This window comes from Bufo bufo, chromosome 3 (genome assembly GCF_905171765.1).
Source record: "Bufo bufo chromosome 3, aBufBuf1.1, whole genome shotgun sequence".
NCBI classification, from domain to species: Eukaryota; Metazoa; Chordata; class Amphibia; order Anura; family Bufonidae; genus Bufo; species Bufo bufo.
Window position 1 is genome coordinate 381911533 of NC_053391.1, and position 27199 is coordinate 381938731.

Here is a 27199-nt window from a genome sequence, read left to right on the forward strand (position 1 = left end):
CATTACTATATTTAATAAGAAATTCCCCAAGGCCTCATGTATGTTATTAAATTACTACTCTGCACAACCTCTGAGCTAGAAGTGTATAGAGTCATGCTATACCCCATTATGACTCTGATTTTATATTGAGATATACTGAGTTTTTTTTCTCTTGGATTCCATAACATGTTGCATCAGATGCTGTATTGTGGAAGTATATCTCTGTATTATGGTGCTGTATAAGGGCACCAGACAATGACACACATATGGAGCCTTCACATAGGCAAAGAGGCTCAGATTGACTAATGTATCTGACAAAAATCTGTCTAAAAAGTGGGGCAAAATGGAACACCTAGGGTTTCTAAACTTTTTTCCAACATGCTCGACAAGGAGGCATGGCTTAGTGGAAAGTGGGCAGATCTAAGATGCACTAAAACTTTTGGTGCAATTCTGGCGTACACATCTGTCTCAAAGTAAGCCAACCAATAGTTTATATAGAGACAGAGAAAAGTATCTATCTCCTGCACCAGATTTATCATCCAGCCTGAGCCCCTGTGATAAAACTGGTGCAGGTCTAGATTGCCTGTCTAAGCTTACACCATCTTTACTATTAGTAAATCTGGTCCAGTGTCTTAATGTACATAGTTCTGTGTCACCTGGTATAGTATTATTACAGTAAATCCCTGTACAGCAGGATAAGGTACATAATACAGATGCAGAGCCATGAGAAGAGCTGTAATAATATTCCCATCACCCGGGAATTCATCACTATGCTTTTCTTGCAATTCACTTCCTAATAGGCTATAAAAGGGCTACATTCTGTCATAAAACATTATTTTTATTTGAATTTGTGTTTGTTCTCCCTATAATATATGAAGCATTTTCTTAGTAGCGAGTTTCTGATTTTCACCAAAAATGAACCTAAAATGTAAAGGAAAAATGTAAAGGAGTATTTAATGTGGCTGCATAGTAATTGTGAACTAACTGGTTTAAAAGAATTGCTTAATGTATTAGGACATTTTGAGGGTATTCTGGTGATGAATCTATTAGCAATAGCCGAGACTTGCTGCAAAGAGCGTCTCTCAGAAGGATTCAGCAAGTTTATGCATTATGCAGATAGCCAGTTGATTAGCCTATTGATATCAATGAGAACAGTATATTGCTTCATTTTCCTTGCAGAAGCTCTGCAGGGGAATTCAAGACATACTGCCCTTTGTCTTGGATCTCTTTACAGATTATAGATGATCAAATGCAGAAACAGAGGGGGGCCCCAGTCAGCCAATCTTTGGTAAAACCATCTAAGATAAAATGATTTCCAAAGTAGATAACTTCTTTAAACACTAGAAATGTTTTGACCACCTGGACAGCATTTATAAAGGGGCTGGACACTTTATATGTATATTTTACCAAATGTGCTGAAAACAACACATAAAGTCACTAACTGATACAAAGTTATTAGCTCATTTGAGGTGATGTCTTGATTTGTAGGCCCCACTAGTTGCTTAGGCCTCATGCACACGTTCAGGATTCATGTGCGGAGCATCCGCACTGAAATCCGTAGGTGTTCGCAGGCAAATCTGTGAGGTCAATCAGCATTAATTGGTGCAGATTTGCATGCTGATTTGCGTGCGGATTTGGTGCGGTTTCGTTGCGGATTTTACTAAGTGAATGAAGAAAATCCAGACAGGAAAAATAAAATAAATTGACATGCTGCTGATTTTAAAATCCGCACCACAGGTCAAAATCTGCGCGGAAAAAAATCTGCATTGTGTGCACTGAGAATTTCAAATTCTCATAGAATAAAATGTACATGACCTACAGTGCGGATTTTCCGTGCGGAAAATCCGCACGCAATCCTGATCGTGTGCATTTAGCCTTAGTGTTCATTATTGACTGTACAAGATTTGGTCCCAGCATTAAATAACACGTACATGTCATGCATTGTGTTTTTCAGAAGAGATGTTGCAGTCTAAGGCACGGTAATAAATAGGCTTAAGCTGGATTTACACAGGCCAACTGAGTGGCCAGGAATAGTTCCTTCCAGACAGTCGGCTGCTCATTTAGTGAAGGAGGCCACTGCATTTACATGCAACGATCTCCTTCCCTGCATGAGGACAAGGGATCACTAATGCGATCCCTCATCCTCATACAGAATCATGGTTTCTAAGCAGCAGATAACTGTTTAGACCCCACAATATGCTGCCCAGAAGCCATGATCGGTGGTGCCTACATGAACTACAGGATCTCCCTATGAACAAGGTTTTGCTCATTCATCAAGTAATCTGCATCAGGAACAGTCATTTACGATAATCTGCCCGATTCTCAAGTAAATGCACCTTTAAAGCGTACCTGAGTTTTCAAAAAAGTTTGCATAATGGCTGTGCTTCTTTGTACAATCCTAACTGTGAAGGAACAGTTAGATTTGAACTTCCTAATGTTTTTTTTCAGCCATATTATTTCCTGTTTCAGCTGCATTTCACTCAGAAGCAGGGGACGTATCCCTTCTGCCAGCACTGTATGACTTTGACATCCTTTACCTTAGCTTATTCTCTGTTACATGTAAATAATAATAATCTTTATTTATATAGCACCAACATATTCTGCAGCGCCTTACAATTCAGGGGTTCATGTACAAACAGGTAAAGATTCTTTATACCCATAGGGCCCCCCCTAAGAATCTTCTAGTGTGCACATGTATAGTGAACTCAGCTCTTAGGAATGCGGTCTTCTGCTCACCCATATTAGGCACCACAGAATAATAGTGTGTTGTATCTGTTAACTACATTAAAAAAATTATAACTAAAGTTAAAGAACCACTGAAATGAACCTTACAACACAGGAGGCCATTGATAAACAGGTCTTTTTATGTTTAGATTGGAACATGGTACAATCATGATGATGAAGGTTGGACTTATGGAGACATTGGCGCAGAACTTCTAATAACATTAGATTTTATGGGCACATTTGGGAAAGATAAAGATAATGTAGCTGACCACTTTAAGAAGCCAACTGTGTTGCTGAATTTTTACATTGTAAGATTTCATATGCCCCAAAGAGTTAAAAGGTTTAATGGTCAGTTGTGTTATTTAATGGTAAATTAGTTATTTTTCACTTTATTTTGCAGAAAAATTTGAAATATTTTTATTTTCTTGCTAGTACTGTAGGAAATGAAGCAATATAATGATTGTCAATATGTATCACATTTTTTGGAAGGTCACCAATGAAGAGTAGCACTCATCATATTAAGTATTTTGAGATTCCTCCATGTATTATTCCTGCTAAGTTGCATTATTTTAGTACTATTAGGAATCTGCAACCAATGTTAATTTTACTTCAAGGTTCCTGGTTCAGAAATCCTACATGCAATTTGCATATTACAGATTTTAAATGTTATTTTCCGATGTATAGCTGCCTAGTATTTCATCCAAATTTTAGTAAATCAAATACCAGGAAATATAAAATGAGCATTAGTCAAAATGCCGAATCCCAGGACATATTCACCATGGTGTTTCACTCCCACCTAATTTTCACTCCCACCTTACTATTCTTTTCTTGTTTGTTGGAAAGGGCAGACGTCTAAGACTGAAGTTAGGAGACAAAATCCTAGGTGACAGATAGTTTTTTGTTTTCTTCTTGTCTTTGGTTTTTCATACATGCCTCAGTTTGCAGCCACCGATTTTTTCCTCAGTAGAAGTGCAATTACAAAGTTACAGAAGCATCCAGTATGTATACATGACTGTACATGGGCAAATGTTGCATGTTCCATTTGGAACTATTGTACAGTATATAGCTGCAATTAACTAAATAGGTACCGTGAAGGTTTGCATATATCTGATTGTGAAAGCACTTAACTATATTAGAGATAGAGCTAAAATAATAAAAAATAATAAAAATTATTACAATCAGTGATAAAAATGTCAGTTTGAAATCTGCCTCGTTAATATCAAACCATGAGGGAACCACACATTCACCAAACACCCAAACCCCTCTTATCCCTCTTAGGTGTGGGTTGGTGATAAAAGTTTTTTTTGGTTCCCACTAATATCAGGGCCAAGAGATATCAGGCACACCAGATCAAAATGCAGCCAAGCAGATATTTGCCCACTTCTGCTAACCTGAGCATTACATTTGAATCAGTAGCAGCTAGAGTTGGCTATTAGATGAGTGTTGCCCTGCTTAAAGTCCCTATTTGCATGGCCCTTAATACCAATCGGCTAACTGTAACTTGTAACTTGTTTCTAACCTGCGTCCTACTCGACGCTTTTCCTAGCTGGACACCGCCAGCCTTTCATCAGGAGTCGGGCACGTGTGGATAAAACAAAATAACAAAATCACAACTAAGATAGGTGCTGCATGCTTCTGATGTCGCGCATGCAGAGTAGCCACCGGCACTATTGTATATAGCTGGCTTTTGTAATTAATATATCAAGTTAAGGTTTCATCAACTCTTTACCTATAGGAATATGTATATATTAGTGATGATCGAGCATGCTCCGCCGAACACCTGTTCGGCTCGAGCATCTCGATGCTCGGCACATGGCGGTACTCGGCCGAGTACCGCATGTGCTCGAGCGCCATGCTCGAGTCTCCTCCCCGCACGTTTCTTGGCTGCTACGCAGCCAAAAAACGTGCAGGTGAGTACTGCTCTCACTGTAATGCCAGTAGCCATGTTGGCTACTGGCATTACAGTGATTGGCTGGCCGGAACGCGCCATCGGGTGCTATATAGCACCCGATGACGCATGTTTGGCTCATTTGTAGTCAGGGAGAGCTGAGCATAGGAAGGGACAGAGAGTGTAGGGAGTGTAATTTAATATTTTTTTGGTACCAAAATGTTTCAGAGATCCAAAAGTCCTTGTAAGGACTATTGTGTGTGACAGCAGCAATATATGTTTGTAGCGCAACCTGCGCTAAATTGCTCAGTGTTAGGGAGAGCTGTGCATAGGAAGGAACAGACAGTGTAGAGAGTGTAATAGGAAGATTTTTATACAAAAAACTTTTCAGAGACCCAAAAGTCCTTTTAAGGACTATTGTGTGTGACAGCAGCAATATATATTTTTAACGCATCATGCGCTAAATACCGTGTAATAGGCCGCTGCGGACAGTTAAATTATTTGCGCCACAACTCCTGTGTAAAGTGTGCACATCCCTAAAATATCAGTGACATCCAGGGTACCTTTTTTCGTAGACACTGCGAACAGTGACATTACCTGTAGTACCTGTCCTGTATAACGTTTCCTAATCACAAATACCTTAGTAAATTTTTTTGCGCATACACTTCCAAATCCTACGCTACTGTACATGTGACATACTTTCAAGCATGTATCACATTTAAAATAAAGAAGGCAAGCAGTAAAGGACGGGGAAGTGGCCGTGATGCTGATGGTGCACGCAGAGGCTGTGGCCCTGGGCGTGGAGAAACTGTGCATGCTGCCATAGCACAAGAAAAACAATCATCCACAATACCTAGCTTCATGTCCCAGTTTGCAGGGCGGCGCAGGACACCACTCTTGAAGTCAGACCAGTGCGACCAGGTGGTCGGTTGGATTGCAGCAGATAAAGCTTCCAGTCGGTTAAGCACCACCCTGTCTTCCACCAAGTCCAGTATCAGTAGCCAGGAGTCTGGTCAACACAATCCTCACCCTGATCCTCCTTCCTCTCACTATGTACAGTCTGGCCAAACAAGTGATCCCACACTTGGATACTCGGAGGACCTCTTTTCATCGTCATTACTTGATTTGACCCTCTCACCAAGCACGCTTGAAGAGGGACATAAGATCTTGTGCCCTGATTCCCAACCTCTTGAACATCCACAGTCACAAGAAGATGACGGTGGGGAACGGCAATTAGTGTTTAATGAGGTGGATGATGATGAGACACAGTTGCCAATGAGTCAACCGCAATTACTGTCTCAAGAGGTTGATGAAGAGGATGAGACACAGTTGTCAATCACTGAGGTTGTGGTTAGGTCAACAAAGGAGGATGATCAGAGTGAGGAAGTGGAAGAGGAGGTGGTGGACGATGAGGTCACTGACCCAACCTGGGGATCTGCAGCAGCGCAACAGGCTGGAAGAGGCAGTGGGGTGTCAAAAGGGAGAAGGCAGGCCACACCAAACAGGCCCGCAACTGTTCCACGGAGCACCCCCTTGCGGAAATCTTCCTTGCCAAGAGGTAGATATTCCGCAGTATATCTCTTTTTTGAGGAAAGTGTGGACGACCAAAGAACAGTAGTTTGCTACCTGTGCCATACGAAAATGAGCCGGGGCGTGAACACTAGCAACCTCACCACCACCAGCATGATCCGCCACATGGCATCAAAGCACCGTAATAAGTTGGACGAACACCTGGGTCCACAATCTGTCTCTGCGGGTCACACCACTGCCTCCTCTTCCTTTATGTTATGTGCTGGCCAATCCTCTGTCGAAGGCGCAGGCCCGGATACCTGGACCTTCGCAAGCACCATCAGCGACCACATCCACTTCCATGTCCCAGCGTAGCGTCCAAATGTCCTTACCCCAGGACTTTGAACGCAAGCGAAAATACCCAGCTACCCACCCACAGGCGATAGTACTAAATGTGCAGCTTTCCAAATTACTGGCCCTGGAAATGTTGCCATTTAGGCTTGTGGACACTGAGGCCTTCCACAGCCTGATGTTGGCGGCCATCCCACGTTACGCAGTCCCCAGCCACCACTATTTTTCAATGTGTGCCATGCCCGCCTTACACCAACATGTGTCCCGTAACATTACGCGTGCCCTGACCAATGCAGTTACTGCAACTTAGCAGGAATAATACATGGAGGAATCTCAAAATACTTAATATGATGAGTGCTACTCTTCATTGGTGACCTTCCAAAAAATGGGATACATGGACAAGTGCATTCGGCCAGGGACGCTACATTTCCCTTATGGCACACTGGGTGAATGTTGTGGAGGCTGGGAGCGAGTCGTACCCTGAGATGGCACAAGTGTTACCGACGCCAAGGATTGCAGGCCCTACGTCGATCAGGGTTTCCACCAGCACCTACATTATTGGCTCCAAACCCCACTTCTCCTCCTCTGCCTTCTCCTCTACTTCCACTTCCGATTTATCGGCATGCAGCACCAGTCAGTCATCAGTCGGTAGCTGGAAGCAGTGTAGTACTGCAGTGGGGAAGCAGCAACAGGCCGTGCTGAAGCTGATATGCTTAGGGGACAAACAGCACACCGCTGCAGAGCTGTGGCAGGGGATAAGAGACCAGACTGAGCTGTGGCTCTTGCCACTCAACCTACAACCAGGCATGGTCGTGTCTGATAATGGCCGTAACTTGGTGGCGGCTTTGGAGCTCGGCAAGCTCAGACACATCCCATGCCTAGCCCACGTGTTCAACCTTGTGGTTCAGCGGTTTCTCAAAACCTACCCCAATTTGCCTGAGCTACTAGTGAAGGTGCGCCGCGTGTGTGCACATTTCCGCAAGTCATCGACTGCTTGAGCAGGTCTGTCTACGCTGCAGCAGTGCTTGAAATTGCCAGCTCATCAGCTGTTGTGCGACGTGAGCACGCCATGGAACTCCACATTCCACATGTTGGCCAGGTTTTGTGAGCAGCAGAGAGCAGTAGTGGAATAGCAGCTGCAAAATGGTCATCGCCTTTCCAGTCAGCTTCCGCTATTCACAAGCGAAGAGTGGGCATGGATTTCTGACCTCTGTGAGGTTTTAGGAAACTTTGAGGAATTAACACAGATGGTGAGCGGCGATAACGCTATTATCAGCGTAACCAACCCACTTCTGTGTCTACTCAAACGCTCGCTGCTCACAATTAAGGACAACGCTTTGCATGTGGAAGAGGTGGAAATAGGGGAAAACATTACACAGGGTGATAGCCAGATCACCCTCAGTTCGTTTTCTCAGCGCAAATTGGACGATGAAGAGGAGGAGGAGCAGGAGACGGTTGCCTGCCCTACAGAGGGTAGTACCCATGGAAGTTTAATTCCATCTGTTCTGCGTGGGTGGAAAGAAGAGGATGAAGAGTATGAGAAGATTGAGAGTGATCCTCCTGATGACGACAGCAAAGTTTTGCCTGTTGCTACTCTGGCACACATGGCTGACTTCATGTCAGGCTGCCTTTCCCGCGACCCGCCCGTTATACGCATTTTAGGCAACACGGATTACTGGTTGTTCACCCTTCTCGACCCCCGCTACAAAGAGAACTTCTCATCTCTCATTCCTCTGGTGGAGAGTACGAGCAAAACGGTGCAATACCAGAAATTTCTTGTTGAAAAATTGCTCCAAAAATTTCCATCTGACGACACTGGCGGCAGAGTCCGTAGTTCTTTGGCCAACTGAGGAGGGGAGACGAGGGGAACACACAGCAGTTCCAACAGAGGCAGGGCAATACTCTCCAAAGCCTGTGACAGTTTCATGACACCCCGCCAGCACCCTCACCCTGATGCGCAGACCGTGTCAGCGTCCTCAATGATCCCTCAGTGCCTTACAACTACTGGGTGTCCAAGCTAGACACATGGCATGAACTGGCACTCTACGCCTTGGAGTTGCTGGCCTGCCCTGCCGCAAGCGTTTTGTCTGAGCGGGTATTTAGTGCTGCTGGTGGCATTATAATATTTAAGCGTATCCGCCTGTCAACTGACAATGCTGACAGGTGGGCTCTTATAACAATGAACAAGGCCTGGATTGACCATGACTTCTCGACTCCACCAGAGGAAAGCTGATGAACATAAAGGCACTTTAAATGTGTTGTTTGTAATGTACACTGTATTCCCATGCACCCCTTCCACCACAATCAAGGGTATATGGTTGAATCTTCCTTTTTTCATCCTCTTTCTCCTCTTCCATCATATCAACACATGCTTATTCATCGCATATAATGCCCTCACATATGTGCCCTTTGCATATAATGTTTTTCAGGGTCAGCTCAGCTGCAGGCCTGGCATATACTGTTTTACAGGGTCAGCTCACCAGCAGGCCCTCGCATATAATTTTATAAATCCCGATTTGTTCGGTCCGAGCACCCAAGCACTATGGTGCTCGATAAACACTAGTATATATATATATATATATATATACGTATATATGCATGTATATATATATGTAGATGCCTGATAATAGTGAGATCCTGATATCTAATATTCATTACAGATCTATACAAGCAATTAGACACTTGTTTACTAAATTGGAAATATGCTATGCCATTGCTGTGTTATTTCCCACTGCTTATATAGTGCCAGGATATTTCATAGTGTTCTACATAGAGGGTCCCTAGCAAGCAAGGTACACCAAGGCTTTGGATGGTAGCATCAAGGACAGCAACAGTTGCTTTAATATCATATGCAGATAAGGTACATAGTACTCCTAATAAAACTATAGTTGGCCTAGGACTTAACAAATGTGCCCCTTTGCTTGTTAGGGAAAGTCCATGAATCAAGGACATGTTCTGTCCATGTTTTCCATGGATAGAACAGTATCCATTGATTTAGCGTGTTTATTCACACATCTTTGTTTTCCAGTAACTGGTTTAGTGGAAAAACAACAGACACATGCACTACTTTGGTCCGTTATGTGGACCCAATGCACCAATAGACGTCTATGAAAACAGCAGACAGAACATAAATGCCATCAGTTTTCTGTCCATTTTACACTGATCCATTGCATAGAATTTCTTTTAAAAAGGCCGCCTTTTTGTGGATCAACAACGGTGAAAAAAAATGCATGTCTGATCTTGGCCATTTGCAGATTCAAAACTCAGATGAAAACACAGTTTGAGTGTTTGCTTCCGCAAAACTGAAATGGACACGTGAATAAGCCCTTAGTGGGTTGCACAGTAGAAGTATAGCTATCCTATCCAAATCACTCCAAAAATAGACAAATACAGTGGATATATATATAATCTACACACCCCTGTTAAAATGTCAGGTTTCTCTGATGTAAAAAAATTAGACAAAGATAAATCTTTTCAGAACTTTTTCCACCTTTAATGTGACCTATAAACTGTACCACTCAATTGAAAAACAAACTGAAATCTTTTAGGTGGAGGGAAGAAAAAAAAATGGTTGTGCACACCCTCTTATAACTGGGGATGTAGCCGTGTTCAGAATTAAGAAATCACATTCAAAATCATGTTAAATAGGAGTCAGCATACACCTGCCATCATTTAAAGTGCCTCTGAGATTAACCCCAAATAAAGTTAAGCTGCTCTAGTTGGTCTTTCCTGAAATTTTATTAGTCGCATCCCACAGCAAAAGCCATATTCCACAGAGAGCTTCCAAAGCATCAGAGGGATCTCGTTGTTAAAAAGTATCAGTCAGGAGAAGGGCACAAAAGAATTTCCAAGGCATTAGATATACCATGGAACACAGTGAAGACAATAATCAAGTGGAGAAAATATGGCACAACAGTGACATTATCAAGAACTGGAATGGACTTCCCTCCAAAAGATGAAAAGACGAGAAGAAAACTGGTCTGGGAGGCTACCAAGAGGCCCTCAGCAACATTAAAGGACCTGCAGGAATATCTGGCAAGTACTGGCTGTGTGGTACATGTGACAACAATCCCCCGTATTCTTGATGTCTGGGCTATGGGGTAGAGTGGTAAGACAAAAGATTTTTCTTACGAAGAAAAACATCCAAGCCAGGCTACATTTGGCAAAAACACATCTGAAGTCTCCCAAAAGCATGTAGGAAAAGGTGTTATGGTCTGATGAAACCAAGGTTGAACTTTTTGGCCATAATTCCAAAAGATATGTTTGGCGCAAAAACAACACTGCATATCACCAAAAGAACACCATACCCACGGTGAAGCATGGTGGTGGCAGAATCATGCTTTGGGGCTGTTTTTCTTCAGCTGGAACTGGGGCCTTAGTTAAGCTAGAGGGAATTATGAACAGTTCCAAATACCAGTCAATATTGGCACAAAACCTTCAGGCTTCTGCTTGAAAGCTGAACATGAAGAGGAACTTCATCTTTCAGCATGACAAAGACCAAAGGCATACATCCAAATCAACAAAGGAATGGCTTCACCAGAAGAAGATAAAAGTTTTTTAAATGGCCCAGCCAGAGCCCAAACCTGAATCCGATTGAAAATCTGTGGGGTGATCTGAAGAGCGCTGTGCACAGGAGATGCCCTCGCAATCTGACAAGATTTGGAGTGTTTTTGCAAAAAAGAGTGGGCAAATCTTGCCAAGTCAAAATGTGCCATGCTGATAGACTCATACCCAAAAAGACTAAGTGCTGTAATAAAATCAAAAGGTGCTTCAACAAAGTATTAGTTTAAGGGTGTGCACACTTATGCAACCATATTATTTTATTTTTATATTTTTTCTTCACTCTACCTAAAAGATTTCAGTTTGTTTTTCAATTGAGTTGTACAGTTTATAGGTCACATTAAAAGGCGGAAAAAGTTCTGAAATTATTTATCTTTGTCTTATTTTTTTCACAGAAACCTGACATTTTAACAGGGGTGTGTAGACTTTTTATATCCACTGTATATAATTGTACTTGAAGTGGTTGGCCACTTGCTGGTTACTGCTGATCAGTGTGTTTGTAAGATGACTGTGACACTTACTAATATAGCCTATGTTGATATTCTGCTCCATTTTCTATATTTTATAAGGTATGCCACCTTGGAGGTCATGTCCATAAAATGGCCACTGATGCAGGGTCATGTAATCAGGCAAATCACTCACTCACCTTCATTCAAATAAACTTCACCTGTCATATGCCCTTGCATTGTTCGAGTTTGATGCAGGTATATTGTGTTTGAATGGAGGAGGCTGAGTCTGGTCATATGACCTTCTATCAGCGGCCATCTTGTGGACAGGACCTCTATGTGGACAGCAGAGAAGATTGGCCCAATATTCATACACGGCTTATGAAATCTACCAAACGGCACAGAATATCAATAAAAACTATATTGGTAAGTGCTATATTCATCTTACAATCAAATTGGTCAACAGTAGCCAGAAAGTAGCCAACTTGAATGGATGCTGAGATACAGTATGCCAGCACAGGCACTGCATACACAAGCCTTCTGCTTCTGACTGTGTCTATTGTTATGCTGCTAGCACCAGCAGTTGCCACAGATTACTGATTGTTGAGGGTACCGAGTGTCAGACCTCCACTGATCTGATACTGATGACCTATAATATAAACATATAAAGTAGGTTATAAAAGTGCTTCATGCTTTCATATTATTATTGGTAATAATACAAGAGATTTTACAGTCCCTTGCTTCAACAATATTGTTTATGCTTTTTTTTCATATCCTTTGCGAGATTATTCATGTAGATTATGGGGTGATGTATCAAAAGTGCTGCACAGCTGTTTTATCTAGCTTTGGAAAATTATTTTCCCAACTGTATAATTTATAGAAAATATAGTTTACCCAAAAGACTTTAAAGGGTAACTGAATTTTCATAAAACTTTTGCTATGTCATAGAGACATATCTGAGTGCTGAGACACCCAACAATCGCTAGAACGAGGGGAGAGAAGCACTCACATATCATACTCTCTATTCTCACGGAAGAAGGCATAATCGAGACAGGGCCATTGACTTCTTATTGAGTCAGTCTGTATTCCATCTCCTGCAGTGAGGAGAGATAGCTTTGGGATTGGTGGCGTTCTCAGCACTCTGACCCCCACCAATCAAAACTATAAAAACTTTGAATAAGTCTCTGTGACATATCAAAAGTTTTATTAAAACTCAGTGACCCTTTAAAATATTAATGATTAACACAAATAAGTATATATTAGATTATTGGAAATGTGAATGGTAACAATTTATATCTATAAAAACAATACACACATAAAGAGAATATGTCGCCAGCGACCTCTCTATCAAACTGTTTGCATAGACACATCACTGTGGTTCAGTTAAAATGCTGGGATTTTTTTTCTTGATAAAAGGCTCCATTCCTGAGTTATGATACTTAAAAAAAAAAAATATGCAAATTAGTCCTTTAATGCAATGAGGGCATCACCGTTGCTCGTGTTGCACCCAATCTTGGCTGCTTTCTGTAGGCAGCTCCTCCCTCACTGCTTTTATTGACGGGGCCAGGCAGTGGCAAAGCAGTGAGTGAAGAGCTAGCCACAGAAATTAGGGGATATTAGGTGCAAAAAGATCAATGGTGATGCCCTCATTGCACCAAAGCTTTAATTAGCATATTTTAAAAATAGTATCATACCCGTGAAATATGCCTCAGATCACCAAAACAGTTTGGTGACTTATTCTCTTTAAAGTATGTTAGAGAAATATGCTACATTTTAGATGTAGCCAGTGATTATACGTACTATTTCAGTTGGCTCTACAATACTAATCACACTGTATCTTGTATTTTCATGGATAACAATTTTGATGTTTGTGCAGTTGATTATTTATTTACATTTACACATCACCCCCAAAAGGTACTTTAGAGGTTCATTAATGCATTGTCCAGTACTGCTTAAATTTTAATGGTTTGAGCATGAGATAGTTATGTTTGCTATAGTAGAGCAATTTCTTAAATATAGTGGATGATTGGTGGCTTAATATAAGGTAATTAGCAGTCATACGGTATATGTATTCAGATTTATTGTCATATCAAAATTAATATTAGATATACATAGACCTTGGTCAATATTATTTGGGCAAAAAATACACTTTCCTATCCAAATAATTCCCCCGACATGAATATCGCATTTTTTCTTGCTTTATTTTTCCCTCTATTTTTTTCCATGACATACAGTGGTCACTATGTTTTTACATTCATAAGCTATTCAAATTTTAGATATGAATCTATGATCCAGCGCAAAAATTCACGTTAATTTGAACATAGCTGCGACACTGAAAGTACTGAAAGGTCACTCAAACCTCATGATTGGCCTATACAACCACTCTGAAAATACAAGGCCAGGAAAGTGGGTTTGTGTGTTTTTTTTTCTTTATTATTTTTTTCTCTCTCTCTATCTCTCTTGCATTTTTGTGAATCTAATGATGCACTTATGTTGCCCCACTTTTCCCTTCTCTTCATACCTTACCTACTAAAGGAGGAAATGCCACTTTCTTGGTAAGTGGATGTTAACCAAGAGGGACTTAAATCAAAAAAAGATCACAGTGTGACAAAACTAAGAACATAGGGTGCTGATGAAAGCTCAACAGTACTCTGCCGGAAATAAAGGAATTCAGACAAACTAAAATGAAAAAAAAAAAAAAGACAATTTATTTATTTCCAGTAACATTTGTGAATTTAATTTAATTTAATTTTTTTATTTTATTTTCAACTTTCCCTTGTTCCTTCCTAAATCTCTACCAGTTTTTGTGCTGTTTTGTCCAGATGTCTATCTCACTCCTCACTATTATAATTATTTTATTTTATTTAGTTCTATCTTTTGTTTATCTGAAATCATTTTTTGTTCTACATGACGTTAAATTTCTTTCATTTTTTATTTATTTATGTTAGGTCTTAATCTTAGAGTTCTCTCTTCCCCACCTGCTCTTTACAATTATTTTCTGTTATCAACTTTTTGTTGCGTTTTGCATGCAAAGTTGCATGAGCTGCATTGTTGGGGTCGGAAGGCTAAGCAGAAAGAATAGTCTCAGTGTAGAATCTCTGTGTTAACGTGCTGTATGCAACCGTGAGTTGACTTTTTTTGCTACTTTTAGATGAACTCATGCTAAAGCATCTCTCCATTTTTCTCTTCCCCCCTTCTCTATTTGTTTCCCTTCACAGCACTTGAATTCAGTATCTCCATCTTCAAAGACACATTCAAAAGTGGAGACGTCACCTAACCATCACAAGGCTAATAACCGTAATGATATTAGGAGTCCAAGGTCTATTTCATCAGGTAAAGGTGGTCGATGTTCTTCAGATGATAAACGACGACGCCACTCTAGGTCACCGTCATCAGAGAGACAACGTGGACGATCTAGAGGACGAACCAGGATGCACAAGGAGTCTTCTGTGAACACAGAAAGCCATACAGGCTATAGTAGTGATTCTGAAGGATCTATTGTTTCACACACACCTGGAGTAGAGAAGACCCATGGTGCTTTAACAAAGAAGTAAGAACAAATTATTGTGATTTTAGCAGAATTATCAATTAGCCCTAATTTGATTTTGTTTGCATGAGTAAAGCATATTTGATATCTATAATCCTTATGTCTACGTATATTTCATACCTGTACTTCCAAAAGCAATCATATGTTACTCATAACATAAATATATGCAAACTGTAATTCGTTTTTGCTAAAAACAGGAACAAATCTAATCAGTATATATATGTCATAGGCCAACAGTCAAGCATCATCGTGGGAAACAAAATAGTTGTTCTGAGTCTTCAGTGAAACGTACTCGACAAAACTTTGAGAGGAGGAAGAGTCTAGCTCGAAGCACTGGCAACAGGGGTAGTTCTTGGAGCTCTAGCTGCTCACCTTCCCGTTCGAGGTCACGAGACAAGAGATCTGCAAGAAGCAGATCTCGATCTCTATCTCCAAAGAAGAATTTAAACAGGTAAATACTTTATTAATTATCTTGCGCTATAGCATTTGTTATTGCTGCTTTTAGTTAGTTTCTTTGACTAATTAAAATGAGCAGTTGTGGTCCAGAGTTGTTTAAGTTTATATTTTAGTATTAAATATGTTCTTCAACTATCCTAACTGACTGAACTAAGAGATTTGTGTTTGCAGTACTTTCTGTGAGCCTGAACTTGCGAGTTTTTTAGAAAAAAAAAATATATATTTTGGGGGAATTTATCATGGGGGAAATATTTGAAGTCAGTTTTCCTTGAGTCTGCGTTGAAGTACTTTGCCCCAAATTTATTAAAAGGAACACACTGATGGGCATTTATCAATTCATTTACACAACTATTGTGTAGTAAATAAGTCACAAATTGTGGCACACGCCATATGTGCATCATTATTTGCGACTTCCTACCCTTCTCATCACTATTCCAAAGGGGCAAGGAAAGAGACGGGCTTAGTGGGTTGGATGGTGCTTTGTGCCGTCTACCGGATTTCCTATAACTTACGCCAGGTTGTGCCTCTTAATAAATTGGGAGCATCTCACTCCAATGCAGAGGCATCAAGACTGGCATATGAGAGTGTATTGATAAACGTCCCTCAATGTTTGTTAAATTTGGTGCATCTTTTAACCTTTCATCTAGAAATACTACTCTGTTTTTTACACCTCACTCTTACTGGAGTGAGTTCACGACTTAAAAAAAAAATTTGCAGTGATAAATCTGTAATAAAACTAATTAACATAGCTAACCATGCCCACTTTCCTACCCACTTTTCAACACTGGAGTGAGTAGTATGAAAATGCAAAAAGTAGCACATTTTTGTGCATAAAAAACACAAAAGCCCTATTTTGAACTTTTTGAAGCTAGAATTCTGAATTGCAGGGCGTGATAAATTCTCCCTCCTGTTTCTAATTTGGAATCAAACTTAGTAAGTTATAGCAAATGATGACATTTAACATTTTTCCATATTTTTGATATGTCTGTCTGGATATAGCTATAAATTATGGTTACTATCGTGACAGCACTTTTGAGTAGATGTAAAGTGCACACACAGTATATGATTTACGGCCTTTTCTCTCTTTGGTCTAAAGGAACAATATACTATCAGTTGACTTTAGAGCAAAGGCATCAACAAGTAATGTGAAATTGTATATTAAATGAGTGAGATGGCATAATACTATTCCCTTTCTACAAACTGCACTCTTGCTTTAAAACATTGCATAAAAAAATATGAATGTTATGTTGCAAATCTCTCCAAAACAAAAGTTGTTCTTCATCTCTTTAGGGACTTCAGGAGACTGTAATTAAAAAAAAAAAATCCATAAACATATTTGTATGCAAACTTGTTTTTGTGTGGCCACATCTAATGTATTGAATAACTTATTATTTTTACTTGAAAAAACACAGTATTTCCACCATTGTTCTCTGTGGTTTTGTTTTAGGTGTTCACTGTGTGATATAAATGACAAGATAAATATTCTGTTGGTCAGTATGATTACAGAGATTGTATTTTTCACAATAAAAACACTCTTGGGAGATTTAATAAACTTTTATTGCAGTTTTCCAGCATAGTAAAGCCACATATGTTGGCACGAGTTAGGCTTTGCGCCCAAATTAGCAACTTTTTGCCCTGAGATGCACCACAATAATTAAGAGGGTTTAGCCTCTTAATAATAGTGGTCGGTGCCACGCCAACACAACATAGATTAAGAACGGCGTACAATATGGTACAACGTACACAAATACATCAAATATGACCTTCTTATGACGTTCACTATACAGGATAAATAATCTATTCTTTGTATTGTACAAGTTGTTACTGATTATGCAATTTGATTGGGAGGCCCAGGTATGATGACGTTTACACTGCCTGGCCCCGTTACAGAGAGAGCAGAGCCTCTAGGCTCATTCGCATAGAGGCTCATTCGCATATGTTAAAGTTTAATTTTTCTCAGCAATACAGATACATATGAACATGGCACAAACACATATGTCTTCATCTGCCAAGCGCACATGCAACAGGTCAGCCAGTTTTATAGGTACAACTCTGCTGACAGATGCCTTTATAAAAATGAGGAGATGCTGCACCTCATTGTCGGATTATTGGATGGTTCTCCTATCAATACCATCACTGTTGTCATGGCTCTTATCCTTAAACCTGGTGCTTACTAATTAGATAGATATGTAATATTTGTCATTCATTGGACGCTTCCATTCATCTGTCCATTGACTGTGACATTATGTTATTATATCAGTTCCTTACACCAGTGTATTTAATTCTCTTAGGGAAAAAGACAATGAGACTCGAGCACGGCATAATGACACAGAAGCAGCAAGACCTAGACGACGCTCTAGAAGTTACTCACCTATTCGGAAGAGAAGAAGGGACTCTCCAAGCTTCATGGAGCCTAGGAGAATTACAAGGTAACTGTTAGAAATGCAGTTATGGGAATAAGACACAGATTTTTATTTTTACAGGACCAAATGTATACCCAAGGATACACTAAGGCTAATCCTAAAGGTTAGGTATATGTATAAACAGTTGTATACTACTATTCAAGTCATTAGGAGCCATATAAAACCAAATACAAATGGGATTCCATAATCGATGAAGCCAACGATATTAAAAGTGCTAACATAAGAATCAGCGGTGTGTAGAAAACAACAGATGATCAAAGAGTCTTGAAAAACTGCTACTAAGAAAATTTCCTACTTCTTTTTTTTTTTTACGTTATTTATAAATGTAAGTAGATTTATGAAGTGAGTATTTACCCTTTAGCACTATGTCGTTGTTAGTTCCAACATTCTGTGTTTTTTGAGTTCTTATTATAATTGAGGCTTCTTTTTTCTGATACAGAGAACATAGGTGTTACCAGTTTGAGTTGTGTCCCTGTACTTTAGTTCAGTTCTTCCAGTATCAGCCTGTACAAGTACACATCCCTACTGGTAACACCCAGATGGATCTACTGGAAGGTGTGGGGAGAGTGGTGTGCCTCGCCTTTTACTGTTCCCCATTTAAATGTTTTACGTAATGCCATATTGCGTTTGCAACGATAATTGTATCTACTTTATGCACACATTTGATGCAGTTTATGCATTGGTATATTGGATTATATACTACTGCTGTGCCTTGCTTGTTTATCGTTCAATGAATTAATAAATGAATCAGCAGAGAATGTCAAACCTATTTAAAACACAATTTATATTAAATCTCTTTTAACCCCTTAATGCAATATTATGTCCAAGTACCCCACCTGTGGAGGTGTACTTGCTGCCTCAGAATCATCACAAACAAACCCTCACACAGCTCAGTCAATGGAAAAATAAAAAAGTTATGACTTTCAGAATAATGCAACACAAAACACAAAAAATATTATAATTTTTTTACAGAAAAGTGTTAATAGGTTTTAATAATTTAATATGTATCCTAAAGTAGTGCCCAAGCCGGACTGGTCATTTAGGGGTTAAGGACAACAGCTGTCAAGAAACATTTCTTCACTCACAGACTGTTGTAAGAGCATATTTGCTGACAAACTGTACAGATCAAAAATGATTAGAAGAAATTTGCAAAATAATAATTGAACCTGAAAGATTGGTTTGGAGAATTTGTGAGTGTGGTAAAATACAACACAGGCTAGATATTATCATGAACACATTACTATTTTGCGATGCCTGCAAAAGACAAGTTCTTCCTTTCTGATAAATTTGTTAATGGGTGTTTGAGTATGGTAGCGCTTGTGAATGTTTGCTTAAAGAGGTTGTCCTTAGAATAGGTCATCAATATCAGATTGGCGGGGTCTGACACCTGGCACCCCGGCCGATCAGCTGTATAAGGAAACGGCACGCGTAGTGCACAAGTGCCGTCTCCCTTCTCTCTTCTTGCTCTCCGCTGTATGTCTATGGCAAAGCAGCAGCGGACAGGAAGAGAGAAGGGAGATGGCATGAGTGCACTACGTGTGCTGTCTCCTCATATAGCTGATCAGCAGGGGTGTGTCGGGTGTCGGACACCCGCCAAACTGATATTGATAACCTATCCTGAGGATAGGTCATCAATAGAAAAAGCCCGGACAACCCCTTTAAAAATGAAAACTACCATTGCAGGTAGAACACAAAGAGTTATTTAGTTGAATATGATTTCTAAATCATTTCTAGGATTAAGTGGCCGCAGGTGATTATTTGTTTAACTTCTTATTCAACAATATTTTTCAAAATGAAAGAATAATATAGTGTTATATATAGAAACTACTTTAGGCTACTTTCACACTCGAGTTTTGGGCGGATCCGCAAAAACAGATCCGTTACAATAATACAACCGTCTACATCCGTCATGAACGAATCCGTTTGTATTATCTGTAACATAGCCAAGACGGATCTGTCATGAACTCCATTGAAAGTCAATGGGAGACGGATCAGTTTTCTATTGTGCCAGAGAAAACGGATCAGTCCCCATTGACTTACATTGTGTGCCAGGACCAGGATTAGTTTGGCTCAGTTTCGTCAAGTGGACAGAAAAATGCTCCAGAGCGGAATGGAAATGGAACGGAGGCAAACTGATATATTCTGAGCGAATCCTTTACCATTCAGAATGCATTAGGGCAAAACTGTTCCGTTTTGGACCGCTTGTGAGAGCCCCGAACGGATCTCAGATACTGAAAGCCAAAACGCTAGTATGAAACTAGCCTTAGTTGTGCAGCTCTTGTACAGACCTATGTGTCTCATCTCAGGATCCTTAGCATAAATAAAAGAAAATTGGTTGATGTGTAGATAATATTCTACTATTATCCTTAAATTCACATTCCGTGATTTTGTAAGGTTCTTTATCTATTTATTTTTTTACCAGTCCGGCTTCACAAAGTGCAAGGCTGTAATATCAAGGAAAGGGTTTAATTCATACTGCAAATTCATTCTTAAAATACCTGACATCATTTGTATTATGTAAATTGATGCTGTTCCATCCCATGTTAAGGTTCCTTGTGATGACCTGCTGCCAGTGACATCGATGACAGCAAGTATACTTGATTACTAGGGTAATCTTGCCGCTCGGATGAAGCTGGGCACTCTGTCAAATTTACTAACTGCTTTCAGGATGTCTCTATCTTAATGCAGTCTGTCCTACAAGGGGGTCTGATATCTGCAGCTTTATTAATACTGTGCTATATGTGCAGCACAGCTTCTACTGGATGTGGACACTTTTCTAGAGGCAAAAAGCTATTGCATTCCATTCATGTAAAGCAAACAATCTAGTACCAGGAGGCACAGTGTCTGTCAGCCCATTATAGGAACTTCCATAGGCTATGGTTTATTGTCTGGAAGCTTATGAAGTTTTAAGTATGTTGTTGATAATGGACTGAAGATTATTAATATTTCAGTACTTGAAGTGTCCAGTGTCTGTTGAAAGACCACACGTAAAATGAAGAAATGCAAACAGCTGAAGGGTGCTGAAATAAGAAGGTGTCATTTATGGCATCTTTTCTTTCAGGCTTGGCTGGGCCCTGTCACATAAACAATTTTGAGAGATGTGCAAAAAGCTTTCATGACTGTGGCTTCTATTTGCATCATCTGTCAGTCCATCGCCATCTTTCCCCTTTAATACAGTATGCATATGCTAATGGACACCATCATTTTAGACTGAAATGTAATAAACATAAATAAATAAAAAATATTACATTAGAAAGGATATCAATATCTTAAGCACAGAAGGGCCAATGTTGGGGTTTGGCCTGGGCTGGCTTTTGCTTTGATGGAAAGGAGTGCAATTCCTTTTGCTTGACACTAACACTTAATCATGTCTTCAGGTTCACTTATTTACTAACCTCCTGTTTCTACATTTTCAGAGACTGTCAGAGGTGTGGATTATGTGGGGCCAACAGAGAACATATTAGAAACTGTGCACTGAGTAGATCAAGCTTAAGCATCATCTTTCCCGCTGTTTTTGAAACTCATAGCTGTATTTTAGATCAGTAAACAGCACTGAAAGGGAGCCTATCATGAAATGCAATGCAATCTGCAGGTAGCAGGTTATAGAGCAGGAGGAGCTGAGCAGATTGATATATAGGAAAAGTAATATTTGTAGTCACATGGGTGGTCTTATCAACGATTGACCTCTATCTATGTATCCATACTAATACAGTGAAGTTGTCAATCGCTGATAAGACCACATGACTACTGAACTCATATAGACTATAAACCTATAGATTAATCTGGTCAGCTCCTTCTGCTCTATAACATGCTGCCGTTTGCACTGCATGTTATGGTGGCAGCTTCCATTTAAGCATGCAGTTTTCTCCAAAAATTATTAGAACATGAAGCCTAACAAATGGACACAATCAGAGGCTTCAGATTCAGTTATTTCTATATTTACCTTTAAAAGGAACCTGTCTAGAATTTTATGTTGCCTGAACCACATGCAGCATGAAGTATGTCAGGCTCCCTGGTTGCAAACAATACAACTATATTTTACTCTGAAACTATGCTGTGGTTTAGAGAAAATATAGTTGACCTCCCCCTGGCTTGGCTTCATTGACAGATTTGTCCCTATACAAAAATAGGAAGAGCCTGTCAATAAAACCAAGCTGGATAGGGGAAGGCTGGCAGTGAACAATCCAGTTCCCGGCTTATTCTTAAACTGTGTTTTCCTTGAAATTCTGCAGTATTTCAGAGTAAAACATAGTTGTTTGTAACCAGGAAACCAGAAGATATGTCATGCTGCCTATGCTTTAGGCAGCACAAAGCTCCTGATAGGTTCCCTTTTGCGCTTGATATAATATACGCCAAACTTTTATTGGCCCCATTTCCGCTATCCTGTTCTTTTTAACAATCAAAACAATCACTTTTATTATTCGTAGGTAAATGTTCAAACCTAACATGTCAGTTTCTAAAAATAACTAACTTCTTAAGCAAGAAACGTCTTAACTTCTTAAGCTGACTTCTTCAGTAGACTTCCATTGTCTGTAATATCCTAAAGACTGGATGCTGCCTGCTTCCTCCTGTAACTTATTAATTGTTTTCATTTGCAGTGCCCGGAAGCGTCCTATTCCATACTACAGACCAAGCCCATCTTCCAGCTCCTTGAGTAGCTACTCTCACAGTCGTAGCCGAAGTAGGAGCTATGACAGCTATAGCAGCTACAGCCGTAGCCGGACTCGGAGCCGTTCTCCCAGCCATAGTAGAAGCCCTAGTTACAGGAGCAGCTCGGAGAGTGCTGGATTTTAAGCCTCTGTGCATCAAAAATCAACTTCTACTAATCACATTTGCTTCCTAAAGTAGATTGTGTGTTAGCCCAAGAAAAATCACAGGGTTGGAATGTGAAATAGAATAATATATGTATATATATTTATATATATTATGAATATTCACTGTCGCTCGCATCTACAACCTCATATTAATGTAAATCTGTCCTAGGAAAGCTCTTAGAAATGCAAACACCTCACAACAATAGAAATTCTGTTCTTCATTCTGTCACATCTTGAGATTTCCCCTGTGTTCTATGAACAGAGTGCTCAATGCTGCAAAGCACAGAAGCCACAGCCTCTTCACCACTGCATAGAATGGTGGCACTACATGGAGATAATGACAGCCTCAGTCTTGGTTACTTAACTGTATTTTATAAAGTCATATAGTCTGTAGTAGGAAGTGTTTTTCAGTATTCAAACATTTTGGACTTATAATGATATATATCTGCTTCATCATAAAACATGTTTGGAAGTTAATGACAGGTCCCCCCCAAAAACTTTTTTTTTCTTTTTGCATTTTTATAAATTAACAGAAATGAAGAGCATGTAATTTAGTTCATTCATTGTGATACCTATCTACTATATGTCTGTTCTCATGTGTTATTTTTTTTAGACTCTCCATGTTCCTGTTCCCATGTGACTAAATAGTTGGCAAACACCTTATCAAAAGTTTTCTGTCATCTCAGGAGTTCCTGAGAATGTCCATGATATGTTTACCAGCATGTGCCCATACATGAAGGGTGTATTGGTTTAACTTGAAATAGTCCAAATTATTAACTGATGGTAACTGGATTTTAAACTAACAACTTATGAGAAACAAGCTAGACTTTGTTAGTAATGCTATAGGTAGGTTTTTTAAAGGGGTTGTCCAACTCATTACAAGTAATAGCCGGTCCTCAGGATAGGCTGTCACTGTCTGATTGATGGGGGTCCATGCTGATTAGCAGTTCTGTAATATCTCCAGACCCAGAACTTGGCACAAGATCTACACAGCTCCATCCTTGAAAGAAATGGGAGTAGCACTGAAGTAACCAGCTGGGTCCACTGCACAATGGATGGAGCTGTGTACTTCTGGAGTCAGAACTACTGCAGAACAGCTGAATGGCAGGGGTGCAGGGTGTTGGACCCCCGCTGGTCAGATAATGATGGCCAGTCCTGAATATTGGCCATCACTTATAAAGGGTTGAACAACCCCTTTAAGTCTGTTTAGCATATTTAAACTGCAATTGAGTTTGAGAGTCAAATTAATAGCTAAAATCACCAGCAAAAAGATAAAATAATATACATATATAATAATAAGCTGATTATTAAATTATTTTAAATGCAGCCACCAGAGATGTACAGTAACTAGGCTTACCTTCACATGAGGCAAAGATTCAGCTTGTTCTACCCCATATCATAATGCTGTGGTCAAGGTAGAGTGTGTTGTTGGTGCCCCAACACCCAACATCAGGGGTTCATGTCCAGCTAGCCCACCACACACACCCAGCTACACCTCTGGCTGGGATTCGTCTAAATCTGCATTTCTCTAGCCGCATGTATATGTTTTTGAGAAGTAATTGTCTCTTATTTGTTTAGTAAATAATTATCCATCAGCACCATCTTTATTTTTTTTACCATATTTTATGAACGTATTCTAAAGATTACAGCTACTATCACCTCCAAAAAGACATTCCATGCAAAACCACTGACGCTATAGAGTCACTTTTAACCTCTTGAAGAACACGTATTAACTTATTAACTTATTTATTAATTAATTTATTTTTATTTATTTATTTATTGTGATTAAATTATGTCTGTTTAATGGCTTTAAGAACAAGTGTTGATTTCTCTCTCGAGAATTTAACAAAAAAATTTGCATGAACAATCTGGTAACATGGTTGTTTAAAGGGGTTTTTAGAGGAACAATTGTGCACAATTCTTCCGTTTAATTTGCATTTATGAAACATGATTGAAAGCCGCAATGAACAAACACACTTTTTGGGTACATAGTACTTCTGTACATAGTTGTGGTCACCAATGCTGCTTATATTTTATAATATGCACAGTACAGTTCATGTACAAGTCACAGACACTTGATGGCTGCAAGACAATAGGCACATGATCCTAGTCCAAAGTGATATGCCATAGAGCAACCTCAAGCAATAAGGTGAGGGCTCCATGATGATATTTGGTCACCTGCTGTAAAATTCCCTTAATGGGTATGAAAGAAAAAAATTGGAAAGAATTATAAAGTAGTTTTAAGTTCTCACAAATATTTCACTCATGGTGAGGTCATGTGCAAGTGGTGGTAATGCTGTGGCTTTAAAATGGAGCCCTAGTCTTAAAGAGACTTCCTGGGAGTAGAATATTCATGACCTATCAACAAGAAAGGTCATCAATATCTGATTGGTTGGCGTCCGACTCTCGGAACCCCCATGATCAGCTGTTTTAAGAGGCTGCAGTTTTCAAAGGAGTGCTGCGGCCTCCTCACAGCATACCAAGCACCATACCATACATTATATAGCAGTTGTGCTTGATTCACTTAAATGGGACTGGCCTGGGGTGCCGGGAGTTGGACCCCCACCGATCTGATATCGATGACCTATCCTGAGGCTTTCTTTTTGTGATGCATCCTTCAGTGAAAAAGCTGCACTGCAGCAAATATTTAAATAGATTGGACAAATACTTTATGTTTCCTTGTATTAGAATAAAATATATGGTGTACAGTTTCTCTGAGATTACAGGATAATTGTATAAATTGTGTTCTGACTGTTGAGCAAGGCAGCCTCCACTTTGGATATGTATAAATTATTTCACTAGGTAAGAGAAATGTCGTTAAAATCAAGTGTAGCTAACATTGGTCCAGTCACAGTGCTTTGAAATGAATAGAACCCCCTGCCAATCATGACGTCCTAAATGGCATGTTGACATAAATTTACTTTGCACTGTTCTTGCACTGTCCTGATATATCATTTCACAATGATGACAAATATAATGTATGCAAGGAACTGACTGCTTCACCAAAATGTCACCATTTGAAAGGATTAACCATTTTGGTCTCTTCCCTCTGGATTTGTAAATTTTGCATATTTATTGCATTGTTAATGCCTATAATATCCACATACAACTAATAAACATCAGTTAACATCAATTGTAATTTCTTATGAAGATGTATAGTTTCAGTTATTTGGAGTTTATCTACTAATCTTGTATTTGGTAACTGTCATAAAGTCCCAAAGAAATTGAATGTGATGTGATATTGGCATTTTCCATAAACTCCTTTATGTTTTAACACATATGGCTATTGTTTTTATAAAATAATAATAAAAGCACAGTACGGAACTGGCATTTATCGGCATTTAATGCATTCAAACCGCCTAGCTCTAATTACTGCATGTCTTATAATGAGGGAAGTATTGAAGAATGGATGGAAAATGAAAAATAAGGCAAAAGCTACTACAGTATGTAGGATAAAAGGTAATTACATTACTGCTGTCACACTCTGCCCACTAAGCAAGCCATACAATCCTTAAGAGACCATAGATAAACAAGGTGGCAACATAGATTGAAAGCAAAACATTTTTGCAGGTTTATGTTTTTTAATCAACCCATATATACTGCAAAGCATTAAGAACTTATAGCTTAAAAAAAAAAAAAGTACAAAAAATCTACAGAGAGACAAAGAGACTACCATCAGAAATATCGGGACCCATATGGGCAAATGGTCAGGGTCTCTATTTTGTCCATTAACCTCCATCTTCTACCTCTTTGCATACATATAGGGTAACTTGAAGAAGGCATACTGTCATGGAGGGGAGTGGGGAAAACCCCCCACCGTGCAAAGGCAGAGACTGCAATGCCAGATAGGAAGGAACAGGGAGCAGGTCACCACCTAGCACAACCCTGAACTCACCTTAGACTCCTACCGCATGAGCTGCCTCAGAAGGTAAGGGGGCTCATGCTCACCAACCTTTGACCCTACTATCCCTACAAAGCCCTAGGCCTAATGACAGGGCAGAGACCACCCATTCATCCAACACCACGGATAAATGGTGTCTCAAACGGCCCAGTGGCAAGCAGGATAGAAGGCCATGGGCTAAACAGTACGGCAGGTAAGTTACACAGTAACATAACTATGCAATCCTCACCTGCCGTAGCCATGATGGAAGGTGGCTCCAAGCTGGAAAAACCCACAGGTGAGTCTTCGCTTAAACCCCTCCGGGAAAGCCCGCCCCTTTCGGAGCCTCATACAACAATAAAACCTCCAAGCAAAACCCGCACCATAACTACATACACCAGGTGGGGGGAGGAATGACAGAAACACACCAGAAGGGACAACAGACAAAGCAAAAAATACAAAATAACAAATAAGGATAGCTCACACAGACAGTATCATTCAGCCCAGGAGCAGAGCTCCACACCAAGCTGACAAACAAACCAAACTGACACTCAGGCTTTACCACACCAACATATAGGAGGCCTGAGGTCACACCTACCAAGCACACCTTAACCCCGTGCAC

At 39.8% G+C, this 27199-nt stretch overlaps 1 protein-coding gene across 1 annotated transcript in view; it reads left to right on the plus strand.

The window, feature by feature from the left end:
- The window catches only part of SRRM3 (serine/arginine repetitive matrix 3), a 487174-nt gene extending 464410 nt beyond the window's left edge, over nucleotides 1–22764 (plus strand). The window contains exons 14-17 of the mRNA XM_040424724.1: nucleotides 14676–15007; nucleotides 15234–15455; nucleotides 17752–17889; nucleotides 22482–22764. Coding sequence (XP_040280658.1) covers nucleotides 14676–15007; nucleotides 15234–15455; nucleotides 17752–17889; nucleotides 22482–22677 — 888 coding nt within the window. The 3' untranslated portion in view covers nucleotides 22678–22764. The remainder of the gene's footprint in view (nucleotides 1–14675; nucleotides 15008–15233; nucleotides 15456–17751; nucleotides 17890–22481) is intronic.
- Nucleotides 22765–27199: the final 4435 nt, after the last annotated feature.